The 21,871-nt window shown below is 32.3% G+C and overlaps 3 protein-coding genes across 3 annotated transcripts in view; 1 reads left to right on the top strand and 2 right to left on the bottom strand.

Annotated features, from left to right (window-relative positions):
- LOC111503711 (fibrillin-3) overlaps positions 1-21,871 on the bottom strand; it is a 206,480-nt gene that overhangs the window by 117,454 nt on the left and 67,155 nt on the right. The window lies entirely within an intron of this gene.
- LOC111503712 (nuclear cap-binding protein subunit 2-like) lies at positions 1,684-7,838 on the bottom strand. Its single transcript, XM_023158083.2, has one exon. The coding sequence runs from the start codon at positions 2,185-2,187 to the stop codon at positions 1,684-1,686; it is 504 nt and encodes a 167-aa protein (XP_023013851.2). The 5' UTR covers positions 2,188-7,838.
- On the top strand, positions 14,820-15,963 carry LOC111508200 (nuclear cap-binding protein subunit 2). Its single transcript, XM_023163637.2, has one exon. The coding sequence runs from the start codon at positions 15,223-15,225 to the stop codon at positions 15,721-15,723; it is 501 nt and encodes a 166-aa protein (XP_023019405.2). The 5' UTR covers positions 14,820-15,222; the 3' UTR covers positions 15,724-15,963.

Here is a 21,871-nt window from a genome sequence, read left to right as displayed (position 1 = left end):
TGATAAAAACATGGGCCACTGCTCGGCCGCTTCAAGGACACTGACCAACTCTAAGTGAAAGGCGACTGTCAAGGTGACGCAAGTCGTAAATAGATGGCATTAACAGTTTATTTTAAAAAACAAGTTCGGTTAATTGACAACACGATGGCTCGCATTATATTCGTCACCGTAACATGACTTCAAATTTAATTTTATGACTCTTCAGCCAATCATAAAACTCGGTTAGTAAAAATTATCCAATACCAACCGCCAATTCTTCAGTCCACGTGGACTAATTCCTAGCGGCATTAATTCTTTGGTTTTTGAGTTCGCCGATAGCTTTAAGATTACTATATCGGTTATTTCGACTATAAATCAGGTGCACCTGATTTACCAGACACAAAAACCTATAAGGTACTCTCGATTCGTTAAAGGAACATTTTTCTCCGGTAAGAATATATTTTTGCAAAAGAACTTTTATACAGTAAAGCGGGACTCTCATGAAAATGTAGCAGAGGATAAAATGTCTAGTTTTCACTTGTATATTCAGTATACATATGTTGGATATACTCATGAGAGACATTTTCGTTCCGGGAATGAACGACACAAAAATTTTGAACAGATTTTGCGAATAAGATGCCTCTAACGTAACAGTGACCTCCAAGAAAATTGTGAAATTGGCTTAATCCAAGGAGTCAGCGCTTCAAGATGCATCATGACAGAAAAAAGTTAAATCATAAGGTGTAGTTTGTGAAATTACTTTAAATAATAAATCGATTCTTGGTTCATTACACAAACAAACATCCCGTAAAAACAACAGGGGAAACACTTGCGAAGTTGATGCTAAGACGAAAATATACCAGAAAATACATCAGTGACGTCAAACGTCGATATAATTCCTTGACTAGAAGAAGCCAACTTGAACATCCAGAACGTTGAGGAAAATTGATAATGCGCATCACTTACCCGCATTTGTGATAACAGGGGGAAGGTGAGTTGTTCTTGTTGTCCAGCATTCATTTTTATAGTAATAAAGAAATCACACCCAAATGAGTAGTGTAATTCATGATTTATATTCTATTTGAACATTCATTTTAATATCCACATAGAACAAACTTCATACTCAATTCTCAACTTTAATCAGCATTTAACTAGACTGCGCCACGTTTCGTGTTGTAAATAAAAACTACATTTCGACAGGACTGTCTTTATTTCGCAGTCAAAATACATAAAAACGCACTAGCACAAAATAAATATTGCTGGAACAACCCAGTAGAGAACAAATCGTATTGCTAAATGTACCTGTACAAGATATGAGCTCAATCGTATGCAACATATATTTCAACTTTATTTTATTAGCAACATACCCTAAAAAATGCCTCGCTGATGATACAAAATTGTTCAGCTTTAAAATTAATTGGTTCACCAGAAATGAGGACAAAATATAAAAAAGGTAACCTACGATTTCACGATATACAATAATTTTTAAAAAAGAATTTCACTATCCCCATATCAGCTATAATAATTCATTGTTAGGATATACACTTACCGTACATGTGAGACCAACATAAAATAATTCGCGAACAGTTTTTAACATAGTAATACAAATTAATATAAATACATTAATTTCAATATGTTGATATATTTTCATAGTAAAACACATAAGACAAATCCACTTGTACTATTGAAAAACAAAGAGTGAAGTCAAAGACTTTTGTTAGGTCTCCTAAATAGTGCAGGAGATGCGACACCTTCCACTTTCTGTTGAATAATTTTTCCATAACCCCCTCTGCCAGCATCAAAGTCCGTCCTGTATTCATCGCGGACTTGTCCACCAGATCTTCCTCGTCCGTATTGCCTTCCTTCGACGAAACCTATATCCCAATCGGTTCTCACTATTCTATCATCGAGCCGTGTACCATTAACATACCTCATGCAATTTTCGGCATCGGCCCTCTTATAATATTCCACGAAACAAAACCCACACGGAACTTTCTCATATTTGTCCAAACCCATAACGATTCTTTTAATATCTCCACACATGGAGAAGAGTTCATAGATTTGTTCCTCTGTTGTGTAATACGACAAATTTCCCACATACATCGTGGTCGAAATTCTCAAAAGTCGTTCTTGTTCTGCTAGGGTGCCTCTGAAATGCTGATCACGGTAAGTGCTGAGACCTGCTGAAGATGTAGTATTGAACGCCATTATAAATTATAGAATGCAAATGTCACTCGTCAAAGAACTACGATGTAGTCACAATATCTCTTATCATATAACTGATGAAAGATTGAAGTGCATACGGTTTAAATATATTTGTGATATACCTATCCAATCTACCTATGAGAAATGCTACAGGTAGAAATAATAGAAAATTGTCATGTCATGAGGAAGGGGATTCAGGTAAAAGTTTGAACATTTTAGAATTAACCATAAGAAATATGCCTGTAAGTTGATATACCTATTTGTTCTATGTTTTTCATTTTACTTGAATAATCGAAATTACCTGAATAAATATTCTTCTAAGAAGAGAAATTTTACATTCCAAAGGAAAATACCAATAGTTTTCAATTCTCCTTCCCTGTTTATCACAGGTTGAAAATGTTTATGAATGGACATGCTTCCTTTCCAAAAATATATAAAAGAATTTTACATATGAAACCTATTTCAATATGACACAGAGACATATTCAATAATCAATTTCTGTACAGAATCATATTGTGAAAAATCTTTATATTACATCGTATAATATATTATGTAGTCTATAAATTATATTCTGATCATCTTACAGTGGAAAAATATTTTTGGCTTTCTGCTGATCCATGAATGTAGAGAAAGAGGGAAACTGCTAAAGAAAGGAGAAAATGAAATGAAATAGATCAATGCCAAATCATTGGAATATCACTTTTTCTCATACAGTTCGTAATGGAATCGTAACAAGAACGTTACACTTCGTAATACATGAAAGAGTATTGATATTAAGTTTCACTTTCATGAAGAATTTTTATTACATTCTCCAAGTGATTTATAGAACTTTCGGGTAAAAACACTTGGCTTGAACTCCTTATCAGCTCCTTTTTGGATAACTTTGAAAGATGTGTATATTTCATGTGTCAATATGCGTTTTGAGAGTGACTCAAGTTAATTATACGAATGAAGATTGTTTGAACGTAATTATTATATGTAGGGAATAGTTCGAGAGTGTTGAACTTTGTCTGAACGTTATCCCGATAAGTGGCCGTCAACAAACAAGACTGTCGGTGCTATACTTCAAAAATGTTTTTGTGAGTTTGTCTCTTTTGTGAGATGTTTCATTCTCAATTGTCATTTTCAACGATGAAAACTATTCTAAAAATGCATAAATTGATTTAGTTTGATGATTTAGTTTGTTAGCTATAGTAAAAGTAACTAAACCACTCAATAAATCAAATTTAAAAAAATTAACGTAACTTGCAGAGCTGTTTTATAATGTATTTCCATAAAATAAAATTTGTGTGAATTTGCAGACGGTCGTGCAGTTCAAAAATTGCAGAAGAATATGAAATGAATGACAAAACTGTCCAAATAAAGTCATGTCTCACAAAACTATAGGCAAATGGTAAAAAAAACTTTTTACTGAATCGGTGAGTCTTTTTCTCTCGTCCTTTCTGGAAGAAAAATCTATTTAAAAATTGACGAATTCCTGTCAATTTCCACATGCAAAATTAGTATATTGTTATGTATAGATATCATCCTATTATATGAACTATGCAGTTCCTTGAGAATAATCAAGGTGAAGAGGATTATTCTAATATCCGAAATTTCAAGTTTTTGACACACATTCACTTAAATAATTCATAAGTTTTGTGCATGCTCAAGTTCGCACCATATGAAACCCTTTTTTATTATCAATTTTACGAAAAAAAGTTATTCCTAATAAAAAGTTCTGCATGATCTCAAACCTAAAATGCAACCATCATATATCAATATTTTTGATGAATATGGAAATATTCTGGTTTGTCACATTTTGCCAATAAAATTTGAATTCCACAAAGAACATTAACAGGTCAAGTTTGAAAAGATTAACCTATTTCGTAGAACTATTGTATCATATTATTATATAGATTTCCTTAAAGAAAATGCGTAATTTTCGTAGATGGTCGTGCAAGTCAAAATGTATGTTGTAGCAAAAGAAAAAGTAATAATTCGAATTTGAAGCTTGTCAAATAGTGAAAAAAAGTTTTACGGAATCGGAGAGTCTTTTTCTTTTCGTCCTTTTAGAATCCTTCCGTAGGTTTATGCCTATAGTATCATACGATTCATAAACACAGAATGAGTGTAAGTCTATTACGAAATTTGATCTGATTTATTAATGAACAAAATTGCAATTTCCACGATTATATGAAAATTCCATTTTCATTTCGTCAGATTTTGCTGTATACTTTAATGCTATGTAGTTTATCATAATGGACTTTGTTGTTTCATGGGAACAACAAAATTGGATTCAATTATACTAAGTTTTATTAGTCATTTTACGAAAAAAAGTTAGCCCTTATAAAAAGTTCTGCATAGTATTAAACTTAAATTGCAACCATCAAATATAAATTCTTTTCAGTCGTATATGCGGTTTATCAAAAAATATGAATTTGATACAAGAGTAATCACTTTTATTTTTGACGATATCGAAATCTGTTATTGGGAAAAGCCGATCAGAACTAAAAACTATATTCAAATATGCAATCTCATCCAATAACCTGAAAAAACATGTTTTTCCTTTTATATCTACAATAGCATTGCAAATGTAACTGTAGATACGTGAAATCTAGATCAAGATCTTCAGATGATGTGGTGCTGCAGGTTTTTCCGGGTTTGCCTACAGCTGAAAAAGCAAATGCGCCACTGGAATCAATGAAGTCGCCCCGGAGCGCCAATAAATTTTTATTGTTGTTTTTATTTTCATCGTTGTTATAATATACACCAAATTAAATATTTTGGATGCACTGATAAACAAATAATTTCTTGATAGAAAGAATGTTTTGACAGTGAACGTCAATAATATACCGGTGATATTTAGTGTGTGATATTTATAAAACTAATCGTGAAGCAGCTGAAATATTTAACAGACATCCAGAGAAAAATATACAACATATATCACTAATGAGAATTAATTAAAAATCAAATCATCTGGAGATGTATATAATAAATTCACAAACAAACATCGAAAACCTGTTACAAGTGAGAAAGTGAAGTTAAATGTAATGTTATATGCAGAGGAAAAACCTGAAAAAGTGAAAAAGGGCATCTTCGCTTCCGGATAAAATTGGTAAAGATACAATATATCCATACGTTAAAACCTGGATACTACGAGAGACGACTAGATTTTTTCTTATCCAAGGAAAGCTAGACGATCTTTTTTTGACTAATAAAATATTTTTTTCTGACGAATCTACATTCACGTCTGATGGACATTCTCTCCGCAAAATTTTTGATGGTGGAGTAACTCCAATCCTCACTTTACGAATAAAACTCGTCATCAATATTATTTTTAAAACAACGTTTGGTGCGGCATTTACAAGAATAAAATAATTGGTCATGTTTTTCGACAATCTATGACTTGTGATGTACTGTTTGGAACCTATGGTGTACTAATGAATATAATGATCAATTTCAAGATGAAGATGATAAGTTGGTGATCAAAACACGTATCGAGGTGTTGAAATAACGGTTTGGTGTTGGGATAAAACTCCAGTTATATTCATATTTAATCTACGACTTGTCAACGATATCTAATTTTTTTTACAAAATCAGTTGTATGATTTTCTTCGTGATCTTCCAAGACATGAAGGCCAACAGATACGGTACCAACAGGAGGACGCAACATGAAAGTAAGGAAATACTTTGAAAACAGTTTCTATGGAAGGGTAATTCAAAGATATTCTGATGTTTTTTGACCAGCTAGGTCGCCAGATTCAACCCCAATAGATTTTTCTCTTCTGAGGTTAGTCATGTGGAAAGGTATATCAACAAAGGCTATTCACAAACGAATAACTTTTGAAATAATTATTACGGAGACAATTCCGGGTATAACTCCGAATATAATCAGAAATGTATTGAGGGAATTTTCTTCTTGAATGGAAACCTGTATTGTGAGAGAAGGCTGACACGATGAAGCAATAGTATATTGATAATAAACTATTACACGACCGGTTTCGGGTTTGACCCGTATAAAACTTGAATTGCCACAAAATAAACAAGTCACCAATCACACATATTATTAGCATTGTTTTTAGTTATTATAAATAGTTTTACAACAGTTATTGCAAAAGTTAGATGGTAGTAAACATTATGGAGATATAAGAATAGCTTGTATTATGAAAGTACACTTCCGTTCTATTGTTCACCCAAGTAATTTATAAAAAATTCATAAATATTCAGACAAGATGGAATTTTCTGGAACCACTGCATATATGTTTAGTGACCCTTTGTCTCAATGTTTTCCTTACGTTTTGTCTTATTAGATACAATTTCAAACAATGGTCCTTTCAATCAAGAAGAAATAATCCAAATGAATTATCTGTGATAGAATTTTGAATGAGTTGTTTCCGAGTGGTTTCACGAGTTGGAAATATTTCTCTTTTATAGCACTATCTTCTTGTATCTCTAATCATTTGATAAATGTGACAAATTGTGTATCGTAAATTTGTATTTATACTTATGAGACTCAAATTGGTGACCTAATTTCAATTCAAACCTTGAGTTTGTAAACTATTAACTTGTCTTGAAAAGCTGATAATTGGTGACCACACAAGATGTGTCCTGTAATTACACTAATAGTGCAGACCTCACTCGATACATATACCGGAACTTATTTGCAATGCACATTTCTATTGCAGCTTTGTAATTTTGTCACCGCCTAGTTCAGTGACTTCATGTTTAATTATACAATATCTTCTATTGAGTTCCGTCGGAATACCGTACGAATTGAAATCTGTACCAATCTCGCGGGCTAACATGTCACTGCCAATGAAGATTCTTGCCTAGATAAAGAGCTGATATTCAAGGATATGCAGAAAATTAGTTTTTTGAAATTACATCCCATTGAAATATTTTTATAATTTGTGAAGATTCGAACGTATTCAATCTATTTTTTTTCGTGTGCTAATTATAATTATAATAATAATTTATTGGAATTTAATGGAACTACTTATTCCCCACCCTAAGGCTCATGCAAGCTAATAAGCCTGATGTAGTTTTTCCCGACCATCAGAGCATGACGATATTTGTCGTTAAGTTTTCAGTTCCCGACGAAACGAATATTTTCCAAAAAAAGAAGAAAAAACAGATAAAATATAAAGCATTTCTATTCGAAATTCGCAGGGTCTATCCAGATCACTCTGTCAAGATGATTGTTCTGATTATTGGAGGCCTTAGTGGAATGATGCCCTGTCTACTCTCGAATCTCAAAATCATACCGGCTTGCCACACTAAAGCAGAAATCTTAGCCGGACAAATACAAAAGGTTGTCATTCTTGGCATACTGCGCTTACTCAGGGCACATGATACTCGGACCCAGTGATCACTTACTCACATCGTTGATTACTTTGCGTGAAACTACGAATCAAAAGACACCTACCTACATCATAATTTTCTATCAATTTGAATTGAACGTGAAATGCCCTTTGTGAACTGAACTGCTCCTCTAGTAAGACAAATGTAATTGAACTTTTTTCCAGGACACAAGTTATCTTGCAATATACGTAAAATGAATCTATTGACCCCGCCCTACCTTACGTGTACGAAAAACTATAGGAAGTTGAAAAACATTATTTTCAGAACAAAAAATATTATGAGGAGATGAAGGAAAAGAAGAAACTAAAAATTTCAAGTTTGTTACTTGAGAATGCTGATATTTTTTTACGAATATGTTTACATTTTTGATAGTTAACTAGTAAATGAGTTCAAATAATAAATACTTTTTCTCAATGAAATCATCGTTTGAAATTCATTATAATTCAGATACATCAATACCAGAAATGTATCTTCAATTTTTGTTGGTTCTAAAAATTCTCTATCAAAAATTCAGATCAATAAATCATGAGCATTCAAATTATAATGACACAAACTCCCAAATATGAGACCAACATGAATAAAATGGAATAACCATTTTTTATTTTAATCTAATTTCTGCATCCCATACTTTCGGAATTGTCTATATTTCACTATAAATTCTCAACTGTGGTCTACTTCATATACAGAAATAGATATTTCTCAATTCCCTCATGATATTGATTATTTATTTCAAAATATCGTCTAGCATTTTGACGACTGAGAAACAAACGTGCCTCGTCTTGTACGCCAAGAAAGACAAGAACGAAGAAAAACATCCGCGCCTTGTCTAGTGACCCTATGATGGAAATGTTTCACTACCACTTTAGGAAACACCCGGTAAATAATTGTTAGGAAATGCTGGTTTCTGAAGCCGGACAACTTAATAATAATGTGAGGGATGTTTCAAAACATCTACTGAATTATAAGTAATTCCGTTCCATTGTTGTTTGTTGTTAACTTTTCTCAATGTGAGAAACGAGAGCAAATGTTGGCTTATATAAATCGCTTGATATCGAATTTATCAGAGGTAATACAAGCACAAGATACCTCTCAAATGGTGTATCTATCTACCCCCAACCAACAGCTTGTATTTCATATCAAAGTGTGATCCTATCAAAACAAACATTGACGTATTCTTTGATTTTTTGAACACATGTATGATCCTGAGTTACAGAGGGAGTCAAGTTTTCATTGAAACACCGTGTATTCAATATTAATTGTCTATTTTATATCAAAATCTATTCCATGATTACGAAACTTTCTGATTTCTGAATTTCTGGAGATTTCATGCAGTTTATATATGTGAGGATTCATAGAAGTGTTTTGTCTTCAGGGAAACTGAAACTGAAAAAAAGTGTACTAGTGTTATTACAAAAATCATCAGTCAACTTCAAATAATATTCTTGAACAATTCTCGAGGTTTTTAAGTAATTGGAAGAAAGAACAGAGATGATTCACAAACCAGTATTCAAATTTCAAATATTTTTAAATTTAAGGTATAAATTTTCGTAATTGAATTTTAGTCAATCACAGTAATAACAAAAGAAGCAATATAAAAATCAATAACATCAATGAAAACCAGTCACGGTAGCCTCTTCTTCCAATCCATTGCCCTAGAGAACTTGTCCTGAATCAACATTTTACTTGATGTTTCAACAGGAATACGCATTATTTCTTGACTGTTTGTCAATAATTATATTTTACACGGAAATAAATAGGGAAAACTTCAGAAGTTGCACGCACGGAATCTTTTCCAAAGTTATTTCACAAGTGGAAATGAAAGATCGGGAATAGGTTATCATCTGAGTAGAGAACAAAAGGTATTATGGGGTGTACCCAGGTGTACCATACTTCCTTTAGATTAAAATTAATTAATTATCCAACATGTTTATTCATTTAACGGCAAATCCAAATCACAAAAAACATATTTAACAAATTGTGAAGAACTGTAGAGTATTTTTGAATGCTCATGTCTGAATTACAATTTACAATGTAATACAATTAAATACAAAATATTATTAAATCTTTATATTTAGTGACTGAATTACTGAATATATATATATATATATATATATATATATATATATATATATATATATATATATATATATATTGAAACGCAGTTCGGCTTTCGAGAATGTTTATTCTCTTTATCAAGACATCTACAAACAATTTTAACATTGCAACAAAATTGTAAAACAGATAGGTAAAAAATGTACTTACTAACTTGAGGTTATAGTAAAAAGTCAGACGTGGAAATGCGAAAAACAAAGTTAATACTTTTCATCATGTAGAAAAGTGTCACACATTCAGTTTAACATTACAGAGAAAAAGTATAAAAACTTATTTTATTTAAAATTTTAAGAAACTATTTCACTGGCTCATGCTTGGCATTTACTCAGTGGCGTGGTAGCTACCAAAGAGAGAGAGAGAGAGAAAAGAGGAAGTATTTACATTTTGATAATCGACACTGCGAGACATTTGAAGTTTAACAATTTGACAGAAAAACGACCTTTTGGTAATTCTGTCGTTCCTCTGTCAAATTGTTAAACTTCAACGTGTTGGTAACGTCCGACCAGAAGGTACGCGGGGCTCCCTTATATGTTGTGATTTTCTATTGTTGAAGTCAAACAAGACGTGATTTTTTCAACAAAATTTGAAGTTAGGGCCCCTTTATTCAAGTCGGTATCCAGAAGGTGGTTCGTATAACCAAGTAAATTTCAAAATCTGAAGGTCTCCCGAGGAGACTCAGGGTGGTAGCATTGCTTTGAGCAAGACCGCTGCGCCCCACCGACGAAGCTCCTGTTAATTATTGACATATCTTTTTCTGCAACTTCATGAAAAACGCCGGTGATAATAATGTAATAGTGCGACTGAATATTCATCCTGAGAGTAAACATTTCGAAATATATGATTTCATTATCGAAGAATGAGACCGCAATGTTTGTAATTTTTCAACTATTTACAAATATTCCAGTTTGCATTAAGTGTTCAAAATGTCTGTGCCACTCAGTAAGTTTGTTTTTTATACTTAAATAAATATGTAGAAAGAAATAAGTCTTTTTATCCAGCTGTATACCATCATATCCTACAAATGAGGTATGATAGGGAAGTTGAATGGTAAGGTATCAAATCTGGAAACATTGATGGGAAAATGTTGACGTTTTTTCTATTTAGAGAGAATAAACTCAATTTTCACAAGGTGTAATAAATAATTGCGTTCATCCAAATCAGAAATAATTCATGAAATATTTTGATAAAAATATGTCAAAATGAAAAGAAAAACCAATCTATTCTAAAAACCAGTTTTCAAAGGTCTCATAAATCAGTGTTTTAGGGTTGAGTTGAAAAACAAAAAAGATCTGTTAAAACTTTGGGTGCCGACTACTTTTAGAAGAAAAATGTATATCAAAACTATACTTTATTTCAAATCGATTTTCTCTCTGACGTGAATGATAAATTAGTTTCAAAAATCAACAAAAAAAATACTCTGGAAATTGGAGATTTGAAGAAGCTTTTAATATTTGAAGCATTACATGAATCATCATATATAATTATATGGATCATATTTGAAAAATCGTGACTTTTAAGAGCCCTATGGAGTGGCAGCGCCATACTGAAAATCGCGAAAACACTTTGTGAAGAAATGAGATGTTACATAAAAAATATGTATAGGGAAAAGTTGTCGATAATGTAACGAAGAATGTCGCTAACTCATTGTTTTCCATTTATTTTTCCAAACATGTTTTTAACTTTTTATTCCTTTGACGAATTTCAAAATTTTTAAGATATCGACATTGTACGATTAAATATAGTCAACTTCTTCACTAAATAAAATATGAAATAATGTTTGACTAATCTATAAAACGTGTTTTCTTTATTCAATGAATTTTCAAGTGCTGCCATCTAATAAAAACTGAACCCATATTAGCAGAGAAGGGTTTGGCAACATCGCTGTTAGCGAAACGCCCGTCGAGTGCAAGTAATAATTGGTCTCCATAACAAGTTTCACCTTTTACACCATCCAATCTCGTTTAATCAATTCGGTCATTTCTATATCTTCACAAATATATGTTATTATTATTTATTCTTCGTATAAGTTGAACTCCACTCTTTTGTTCAGAAAGTAAGTATCACATTTTAATTTTCCACTTGTCAACTTCACATGAATAAAGACGATCATCATCACTTTTTCCATCTGCTATTTTATTTCTATTGAAATTGATAATGAATAAGTTTCCCAGAATATTAGTGTTCCATCTTTAAAGATTCTCTCAGTTTCATTTTATTTTTCTAGTGTTATAGTTTATTGTATTTTATAAAAATAAAATATATGTTTGTTTGAACTTCCATTGTATGATATTGTATAAAATTATTTGAATTCCTTGAAAGAACTAAAAAAGAAGAATTGAAAAATTGAAGAAGAATAAAAATGAATAGCTGAAAAAAAATTATATCAAGCAAAAAAACCTGAAATGAAATAACAGTGAAATAAAATACAAGTAAAAAGGGAACAAATTGAACAAGAATATAAAAATAAAATTAAAAATTTAAGAGATTCCAAGCCAAATTACTTCACGACGTTTCGATTGTTAGTATCCACAATCGTCTTCGGGTGATGACTGGACTGATTTCTCGGTGAGCTGACTATTTATAGGTCATTTGAGAACTTTCACTTATCTCAGCTTTCCTTTTTCAGCTTCACCGTTTGGCGGGAGTTGGCCATTTTTCGCTTGATTATGGGTTTCTATATGTTGTGTATCTCTACGTTAGCTTGGCTGAATACATTGTTGGATAACATGTATGTGGCTTCTTTGAATTATCTCCTAAACCAATGTTCCTTTTTGTATATTATCTCAGCTTAGGACCATTCGATGTTATGTTGATGGGTCCAAACATGCTCTGCTATTCCTGATTTGCTGATTTCCCTCGCTGTGTGTGTTTCTTGTACTCGAAAATGCGAACATTCGATGGACTCTTAGTTTCACCTATATAGGATTTTCCGCACTCACGGGGTACCTGGTAAATGCAATTCTTGGAATCGCAGTTCTCGTTTGGTGGCCTGGTTTCCGTGAGGCTACTACGGATAGTATTTCTGGATCTGAAGCAGGTTCTGATGTTGTACTTGGATCCAATTCTTCGTATCTTTTCCGATAATCCTCTGATGTAGCACTGGTTGTGGCGCACTCTAGCACTCTGTAGCACTCTGTAAGCACTGGTTGTGGCGGCTTCTCTTCCTTTCGGGGCTCCTGCTGTCTTTTAGCGAAAGTCTGTTCCACCATCGCATTTGAATAGCCATTTCTTTGAAGATCATTTTTGATGATGTCTAGTTCCTTCTCGAGACCTTCCTTCGTATTACAAAGTCCGAAAGCACGGTCTAATAGAGTTTAGATTATTCCTCTTTTAGTCGATTGATGGTGGTTGGATTCGTGGTTCAGATACTGTCCCGTGTGAAATATCAGATGTTTTCCACTTAGTGTCGGTCCTTTTCACCAATACGTCTAAGAATGGCAATTCGTTATGGGCTTCCTTCCCTATTGTGAAAGTGATGGAAAGTCTTACGCTGTTGTTGTGTTTCAGGAAGGCGTCAAGTTCAGTATTTCCATGGTTCCATATTCTGAAGGTGTCATCAACGTATCTCAACCAGACACGAGGTTTCTTGTGGTCTTTTTCAATGGCCAGAGTTTCAAACCACTCCATATATATATGTTGGCTATGACTGGTGAAAGTGGCGATCCCATTGGCAGTCCCTCATCTTGTGTAAAGAATCCGTCCTTCAGTTGGAAATAACAGTTTCGTACACAGCATCCTAGTAATTCCATAATTACTTCTATAGCTAGATTCGTTCTCTCTTTCAGGTTCCCGTCTTCGGGAGTGCTTCTTCGACCGGAACGTTGGTGTAAAGGCTTTCCACGTCGAAACTAATTAGTTGTTCTTCCAGTGTGACTTCAATTGACCCTAGTAGTTCGACAAAATGCCTTGATTTCTTCACAAAAGACGATGTTTTTTCTTGTAATGGTTGTATTATGGAGAGTAAAAATCTAGACAAGTTTTGTGTAGCAGAGTCTCTGGAGCTAATGATCGGTCTGAGCGGAACGTTCTTCTTATGGACCGATCAGTCATACCGATTGTTGATTAGTGAAAATATTTGTAGACTCGATACTTCATTGTTGGAAAATAATGAAAACAATGTTTTAATGAAATTAGAAAAAATCTTGTTTGTAACACCATAGGATTTCATTTTTTGTAACTTGCGCTACTCGCGCTCGTTACACAAAATTAAATTTTTCGTAACTCTTTACATAAATAGCTATTCTAGAAGTATGGCCAAGCATAAAATGCATCAAATATACTGATTTCACAAACCTACTCTGATAAAAAATAGAAATTTAATACTTTTTCACAAAGCTACATTCTTTGGAATTACAAAATCAACTGCAAACAAGGGAAACCTAAAATAAGATTGAAAATTTGAACATCATTTTCGTATTTTCAATTTTTAACGCACCCTGCCACTGCGATCTTTGGCCCCGCCACTGAGAAACGAATGAAATCAGCGCAGCTTTGCCAACTGATGAACAGGCAAATGTGGGCATTCAATAAGAAATGATGTATCTAATTTCGTCGCACTTATTTCGAGTGCTTACTTCCGCTACCCGCCAGCAGGGACGTGCGTCTTTGATTAATTTGGCTAGAGAGAGTAAAGCCAGAAGAGAGATGAAAATATCGTTGACAGATAATAATTTAGTCACGTGCTCCCACGGTCTCTTAATAAAATAGTTGAAATTACATTTTTCATTATTAAAATCTACTATTTAGTACTTTTGTTAGATATTGTGCAATTGATGAGAGTTATAAATATTAGATATATAGCAAAATACATTTTTTACCAGTCATTGACTGAATTCTTGAAACTATTCAATAATAAAAAACTGACTAATATATTACGATTGTATAAATTAATTTAATGAATTATTGCAACATGAGAAAAATAGTCTGATTGCGGATGGATTTTTAAAAATTTTATTTCTTCTCTCAAAGATCTGTGAAGGATATTTCTACTAGTATCATAAAATGAATTGTGAAGATGCAAAAATCTTTTTCTTGATAAGCGACGAACTTGATAGGTAAAATTAAAATTACCTGCCTCTCCTTTAAGGACCACAACTTAACCGATTCAAAGGTTAATTTAAATAATTATTGTCTTTATACAAATTGAGAAAAATACATTTATCAGAGCTAAAAGACTATATTCTGTCTAACTATTATCTTTTTCTTATTTTTTCGGAATTTCTGAAAGACGTTTCTATACTGGTATCATAAAGTCAAATGAATGGAAGCAGACGAAATTTCAAATTCAATTTAAAATTCACATTTACTAATTCTAATGTTAATGCCATATTCACTATAGTTAATTTCCAAAACCTTCCTGGAAACCAAATGACATCTCTCTACCTGTAACATAATAGCATATCTATACGGATTAAGGAGTCTACCAATATTATAAATTGTATATTAACTGTATTTACTCCAATCTTTCAGTAGTTGAATGGAAGAAGAGGTTGTAACAACATCATAAGTTTTCGACAAGTGACATTTGCATATAATATTGGTCAGTTGTTTCAAAAGTGTGGTTAAAATTTTCTAATAGTCATAATGGCCAATACGATTACTCCATCAATAGGTCTGAGTGCTTACCGCGATCAGCATTTCAAAGGCACCAGGGCAGAGCAGGAACGACTTCTGAGAATATCGACCACGATGTATGTTGGAAATTTGTCATACTATACGACCGAGGAACAAATTCACGAACTATTCTCCATGTGTGGAGATATCAAAAGAATCGTCATGGGTTTAGATAAATACGAGAAAGTTCCATGTGGGTTTTGTTTCGTAGAATATTATAAAAGGACCGATGCCGAAAATTGTATGAGGTATGTTAACGGTACACGTCTTGATGATAGAATAGTACGAACCGATTGGGATGTCGGTTTCGTCGAAGGAAGACAGTACGGTCGAGGAAGGTCTGGTGGACAAGTCCGTGACGAATACAGGGCAGACTTTGATGCAGGTAGAGGAGGATATGGAAAAATTATTCAACAGAAAGTGGAAGGTGTCGAATCTTCTTCAACAGTGAGGAGAAATAAAAGTCTTTAACTTCGTGGAGGTAATATTCACACCTTAAATTATCACACTTTATGAGCATTACCTTGAAGATATTTTTCAATAATCGTTACATTATTGTGAATAAGACAGGCATTAACATTTTTAATATAATTGTGAATAGATCATCACAAGATTTTTTTTATAAGAGATTGTATATCTTTTATTGATTTCTGTGTTTTACAGTCAAAGTGTATTACAATTTCGAAATATACATATTAGTATAATTTTTTTGAGTATTGTTTCTACATAGCGTATTGATGATAATAATTCACTCATCACTTAAGAAACTGGCCAACCCCTCATTTATAACTAAAAGAATTAATAATATTAAATTGCTACAAATAAAAAGTGTTGCACATTGAAATGAATATCAGATTCAAACTATCACCTTGTTTGAAAAAATTAAATAAAGTGTAATATAAAAAGTACAATCTGAATATGTGAATGAAAATGTTATAAGTATTATTTTAAAAGCTACTATATGCGCGATAACTTTCATATAGTTGCAACGTAATTTGTTTCAGTACGTATGTATGCATGATTTTCTCGTAGAATTGAATATAGGTTACCCGATGTTTTTCTTTCATGTTATAGCAGTGAAGGCGATGACATCTCCCCCTACAAAGATGCCATCTATGGGATAGACTGAAGACTTAATCCTCGAATATTAAAGATAAACAAGACTCCCTACGGCGGTCAGTTGCGAAGACAAGCTTTGACATCGACCGCCGAACGACATTTGTCCTCTGTCTTTCACTGCAAGGCAGATGAACCACTGAACTGTGCTAATGTGACAAGATGTGACAAATGACAAGGCGATGACATCTCTAACTACGAAGACGACATTGCTTTCAGGCTTGTCAGTCTAGAACCACTGATGATGAGACCTGGTGGATCGAAACAGTGGATCGAAAAGTTCATCTAGCTTTGTTGCAGTGGAAGACAGAGGATGAATTTCGTTCGGAGATCGATATCGAAGCTTGGATTTGCAACTGACCGCCTTGGGGAGCCTCGTTGGAGACCTGCGTTTATGTGGAATAAACTTACTGAGAACGTTTTTCCAAAGGGATTTAGTCTTCAGCAATTAAAATCCAATGTGAATCGCTACTTTCACACAGGCACCGTTCTTAGAGCTCCTTAAGGATTTGCCTGTAGTGCTTGTGTTTTGTCCTTGAAAAAAATATTATTTTATATTCGAGGATTGTGTCTTTTGTCGTTCCGATAGATGGCTTATTTGCAGGGGGACATGTCATCGCCTTCAATTTCAGGCCTGCCTTTTTTAGAACAATTCACTGGTTCAGCCAATGACCACTGATGAGAACTGGTGCTGTCTGGATCACAATAAAATACCATAGCAGCTAAGGGTCAAATGTAGTATTGTAAATACTAGATGATCACCAAGTGATCATCTTCGAAAGGACGATTAAACTAATTTGCATACAATATTGTCTATAAATAATAGTAATAATAATATTGATAATAATGGTCTTTATTGGGTGAAATAGAATATAACATCCAAGAGGTGAAGTTCAAAACTGCAGTGTAGAACACTACAGGTTTATTCTACCGCTTAACCACTTAACAATGAACTGAAGTTTATGGAATGGACTTTAGTTCATTAATATTAGTTAGACAAGTTAACAACAACAGGCATCTAGATGCCTATGAGAGTGTAGAAATAAGTAAACATAATAATATTAAGAATAACGATAGTGGACCAATACCTATACTATATAATTTTTTTAAATATTATTTTATTGGCAGATTTACCTGACTGTTAGATAAGGCATTATTGTAAAATCATTTTAAGACTAGGTGCTAAGGCAATATGTAAAATCAATTTAAGACAATGAGACGCAGGTACCTAACAGAGGTATCTATAGTAGAAATAAGAACAATATTACATGCAAATTAGTTTCATCTTCCTCTTGAACATGATCGCTTGGTAATTAATTGAAACACGTGTCGAGGTGTTAAAAATAACGGTTTGGCATTACAATTGAAAGGGGAAAACTTCCAATGTAAGAAAGAAAACAATTCATTTCTAAATAAATTCTTCACAAAGATGTGTAGATCATACTTGAATTGAGTGCTCCATCTTGTAATGTTATTCAGAATAGAGCTGACGAGGTATTAAGTGTCTTATTCCGAAATTCAGAAGTTCGCCATTGAGGATGATAGTGTTTCATGTTAGTGATATATCGTAACTCTTTCATGTACCTACTATATTTTGTAGCGTTCCTATGAAAGTTTTCTGAATCAATTCCTTAATGAATGAATGAAGTGAAAATTGAATAGGAAAAAGTATTTTTTGTGTAATTTAATGTTCACATGAGCACTAGTTGTTTCGAAAATGTTCAATCTTTCAAGTGATCTAATGTTCATATGAGAAATGTTTCGGGAGGGCTTTTTTTCCAGTTTGTATCTGAGAGTTAAGTTCTATGTATAATCTACACATCTTTGTAAACAGTTTATTTTGAGCTTGATTGCTTTCTTCCTTCCATTGGCAGTTTCCCATATTTTTGTATAAAGATGGAGAAGTAGAAAGCTAAATAGAAAAATACAAGTACGAATTCGTTTTCTCCATCTTACAAGTGTGTTTCCAAATGAAAATTCGTACTAACATAAATATCATTAATATTTCTAATATGTGTGTTGTATGAATGGATCTCAATTAGGTATAGACATGTTGAGTTACACGTTAGATATTTGGGTAGCACGGTAATTTCAATTCTGCCGAAAAAGCTAGACAAACGTTTGAATTATTTGATAAAAACTCATAAGTTTTGACTGAATACTACAGGCCCCCTATCAAATAAAGTGTGCGGGATTTTGTTTAATATATGATCACTTCATGAATGTAACACTGAGGCGTCAGTTACTATCTAGTATTTTTTGACATTTGCGAATATACGAATACATTTATGCAGAAATTACCTCAAGCAAAATATAATACATCAACACTGAAAAAGTTACTTATGCCATCAGATATACAAACATGTCCTACAACAACAACAACCGAAACTTCATTCTCAATTATAATTACAGTAGAACTCGTAAAATGTTATTATACAGGAGGTCGTACTGAAATGAAAGAGAGTCATTATCATCAACTACGTTTTGATAAATAATATTTATTATGCCCTATTTTAACCTTTAAAATTATCTTCGTAACAGTCTTTTAAATTAAGAAATTCCTCTTCATAGTTTTGTGGAAAATATATTCTAAAGTGTAAATTTATATACCTACACACTAGATAATCGGCCAATAACTCATCAGTAAGTAATTTGAACTGGTGACCACATGTGTCCATATAATAATGAAGAATTTGTTCGAAATGTTTTGTCATATTCCAAAATTTTTCGGCTTGACACTTTTTTGACACACTCAAATTATTAACTCAGTGGAATTTTTAAAATTTATGAATATGTAAACATTATGATCGATTAAACTTGGTTCACTAAGAATATAATCTTGGGAAGAAGTTAAAAGAAACAAAGGTGAGACGACATGAGACGACTGAGTGAAAGTGATAGAAAGGTTACAAGTAATGCATTGAAATGCGTAGACAAATACGCTGGTGTTTTTGGGCACTTACTGAAAATACATTAACGATTTTGTTATGATCAGAGTAACAGATAATGACTCATAATTTTCTTCGTTTTTACTATATTAAGAAAAGACGAATGCTATTATAACTTTCCGGCTTTATGTATTATCTGAGATGAGTACTAATGAAACCACTTAGATTTTGATAAGTAATGGTATGTTGAAGTCAATATGGTTCAAATAAACTTTATAATATCAAGGTAAAGTCGATATAGAACTCATAGTTTATCACTGCTGGGACAGGGAAAATAATCCTTGCTAGATCCGAAGAAATGACATTTATTGCTGATTATATCTTGGACGGTATAAACTAATCTTTTAATACCTTCCAGTTGCATGGGTTTACTTATCATTTATATCTATGTTATTTCTGCCAATCATTGAGTAATGTGCGGAATAGTGAAACTTCGAATATGTAATATTGTATCATATACGCTAGAAATGAAATCCTATATTTATGAAACTGAAATCAATCCGCTGTTAGTTGCAATCTAGGATTGTCAATCACATGTCCATTTGAAAAGTTACGAAAGATTTTACATAAAAATTTCAAATATACAGTGTGGTCCATTGAGTGTAAAACAAATGGAATTTTCTATTTATTGCATCAAATAACGTTTGAAAGTTACTTCGATTTTTTTCAAAACTATCAGGAGAATAAATTACTTCCATTTCGAAAAATCCGTGAAAATGTTATGTAGAAGACTTTTTCAGCATTGAAAGTTATGACCAATGTTATGTTCTATTCAAATTTTCAATATATTTTTTTAAATTGTGAATTCCCCTTATGATTCATTGTTTCGGTAATATGATTTAATTTTATTCAAAGTATACACAATCTTTTATATTATTTTGATAAAATTGTAGTGTATTTATAAAATTACATTTACAAAAGTGTATTTTGTTATATACCAACTTTATGTTGTAATGATCGAACAGAATTCAAAACATAGCTAAAAAAATAAAATTGAAGTAAGTAAACAATTTGTTGAACTGAGTGACACTGAAATGAAGTCAGGTGAAAAGAAGACACTACGATGATTTCGAAGCCAACGTTAAACTTTCAGTTTTGTTATCTATAGATAAGATATATTCATGATGTTCAGAGTGTTACCAAATATTCCAAACATGAAATGAAATGTATGTTACATCCTGAATGATGAAGGTTATAAATACATACTTTTTAGGTAATTTCATAATGAAAATGATTTTTTTCTGCATTATTGAAAATATGTCTCTAAATATTTATTTAAAGATAAATCATTTTGTATTTATATTGTTTTCATCATAATATGTAAATATTTAAAAATCATGTCAATCATGGAAAAAGTGAATAAGACATTGATATTTGAATTTAAATATCAAATATATTGCTCAGTTATCTCAAAGGTGCGATTTCATTCCATCCTTTTTATAAAACAGGACGTATGCTTCTCCACTCACAAGCGATTTTGGTGAAATTGGTGACAAGTGTAAATCGGTGTATTAGTGCCACGTGCCAGGGAAAGTTTCTTCATGCTCCTGTGCTAATATATATATATATATATATATATATATATATATATATATATATATTTGATATTTATATTCAAATATGTATTTGTATTTGTTTACCTGATAAGTTGAATTTATATTATTTCATTATAAAGAACAATGTAAACGATAATAAGATATCGATTAGATATATGCATCATTTATAAATCATTTCTGTTATTATATTACCACGAAGTGATTGTTTAGCACTATTTTGGCATATTTGCAGACATGAAAATCATATTTCCGATCTATTGAAAACACCTTCACCTGAACGAATATACTATCTCTCGACGTGCGTTTCGCGCGACCAAAACTACTTCTTAGAAGTATGTCAATATAAGTATAAGAATTACGTAAGAGTGCGGACAATAGGTTATTAGGAATGAGACCTTTATCGATCTTTTGTAGATATCATACTAGTATTTTGTTATTTATGATTAAATAGTTTTTCAGAAAATGTTTTACGGACTCATTTTCTACTTTCCAAATTATGGAAATTATCTGCAACCGAGTTACAAAATCTTGACTGATTTCAAAGATAATTAATTTTTATACCAGAAATTAGAATAACTTGAATCATACTTTTTATTGAAGTTTTTGTGGAATGTTCACTTCCACAATATGAAAAAAATAAATATCGTGGGAAACTCCAGGGAATTTCTTTTCTAAAAATACTATTACAATGCTCATGAAACTACTATAGTTACAAGCGTGAAGACATAAATCATTTAAAACAGTCCAAATAGGTCAGTAACAAGCACACCATTTTATTTTCGTTGCTTTGTAATTAAATTTAATTCATATTCTCTAAACAATAATGACCTTTTGATGAGAGGAGCTATTAAATTCAATAAAATTGTTTTCTTCATCTTTCTGGGTCATCTACACCTACGCCTTTCCTAAAGTGAGCCGCAATTGAATGTATTTGAAATATCTTTCCCAACAGGATAATTGAAAGTTCTTCTTATTACATCCTTGGATACGTTTATATAT

This window comes from Leptinotarsa decemlineata, unplaced genomic scaffold (genome assembly GCF_025532065.1).
Source record: "Leptinotarsa decemlineata unplaced genomic scaffold, Ldec_3_MD MMD2_tig00003308_RagTag_RagTag, whole genome shotgun sequence".
NCBI lineage: Eukaryota > Metazoa > Arthropoda > Insecta > Coleoptera > Chrysomelidae > Leptinotarsa > Leptinotarsa decemlineata.
Note: the sequence above shows the minus strand (reverse complement) of the source record. Positions and strands in the feature narration are given on the sequence as shown.

Bases quoted from the DNA above. Each gene is read 5' to 3' on its own strand.
- LOC111503712 (XM_023158083.2), bottom strand. From the start codon at position 2,187: ATGGCGTTCAATACTACATCTTCAGCAGGTCTCAGCACTTACCGTGAT.
- LOC111508200 (XM_023163637.2), top strand. From the start codon at position 15,223: ATGGCCAATACGATTACTCCATCAATAGGTCTGAGTGCTTACCGCGAT.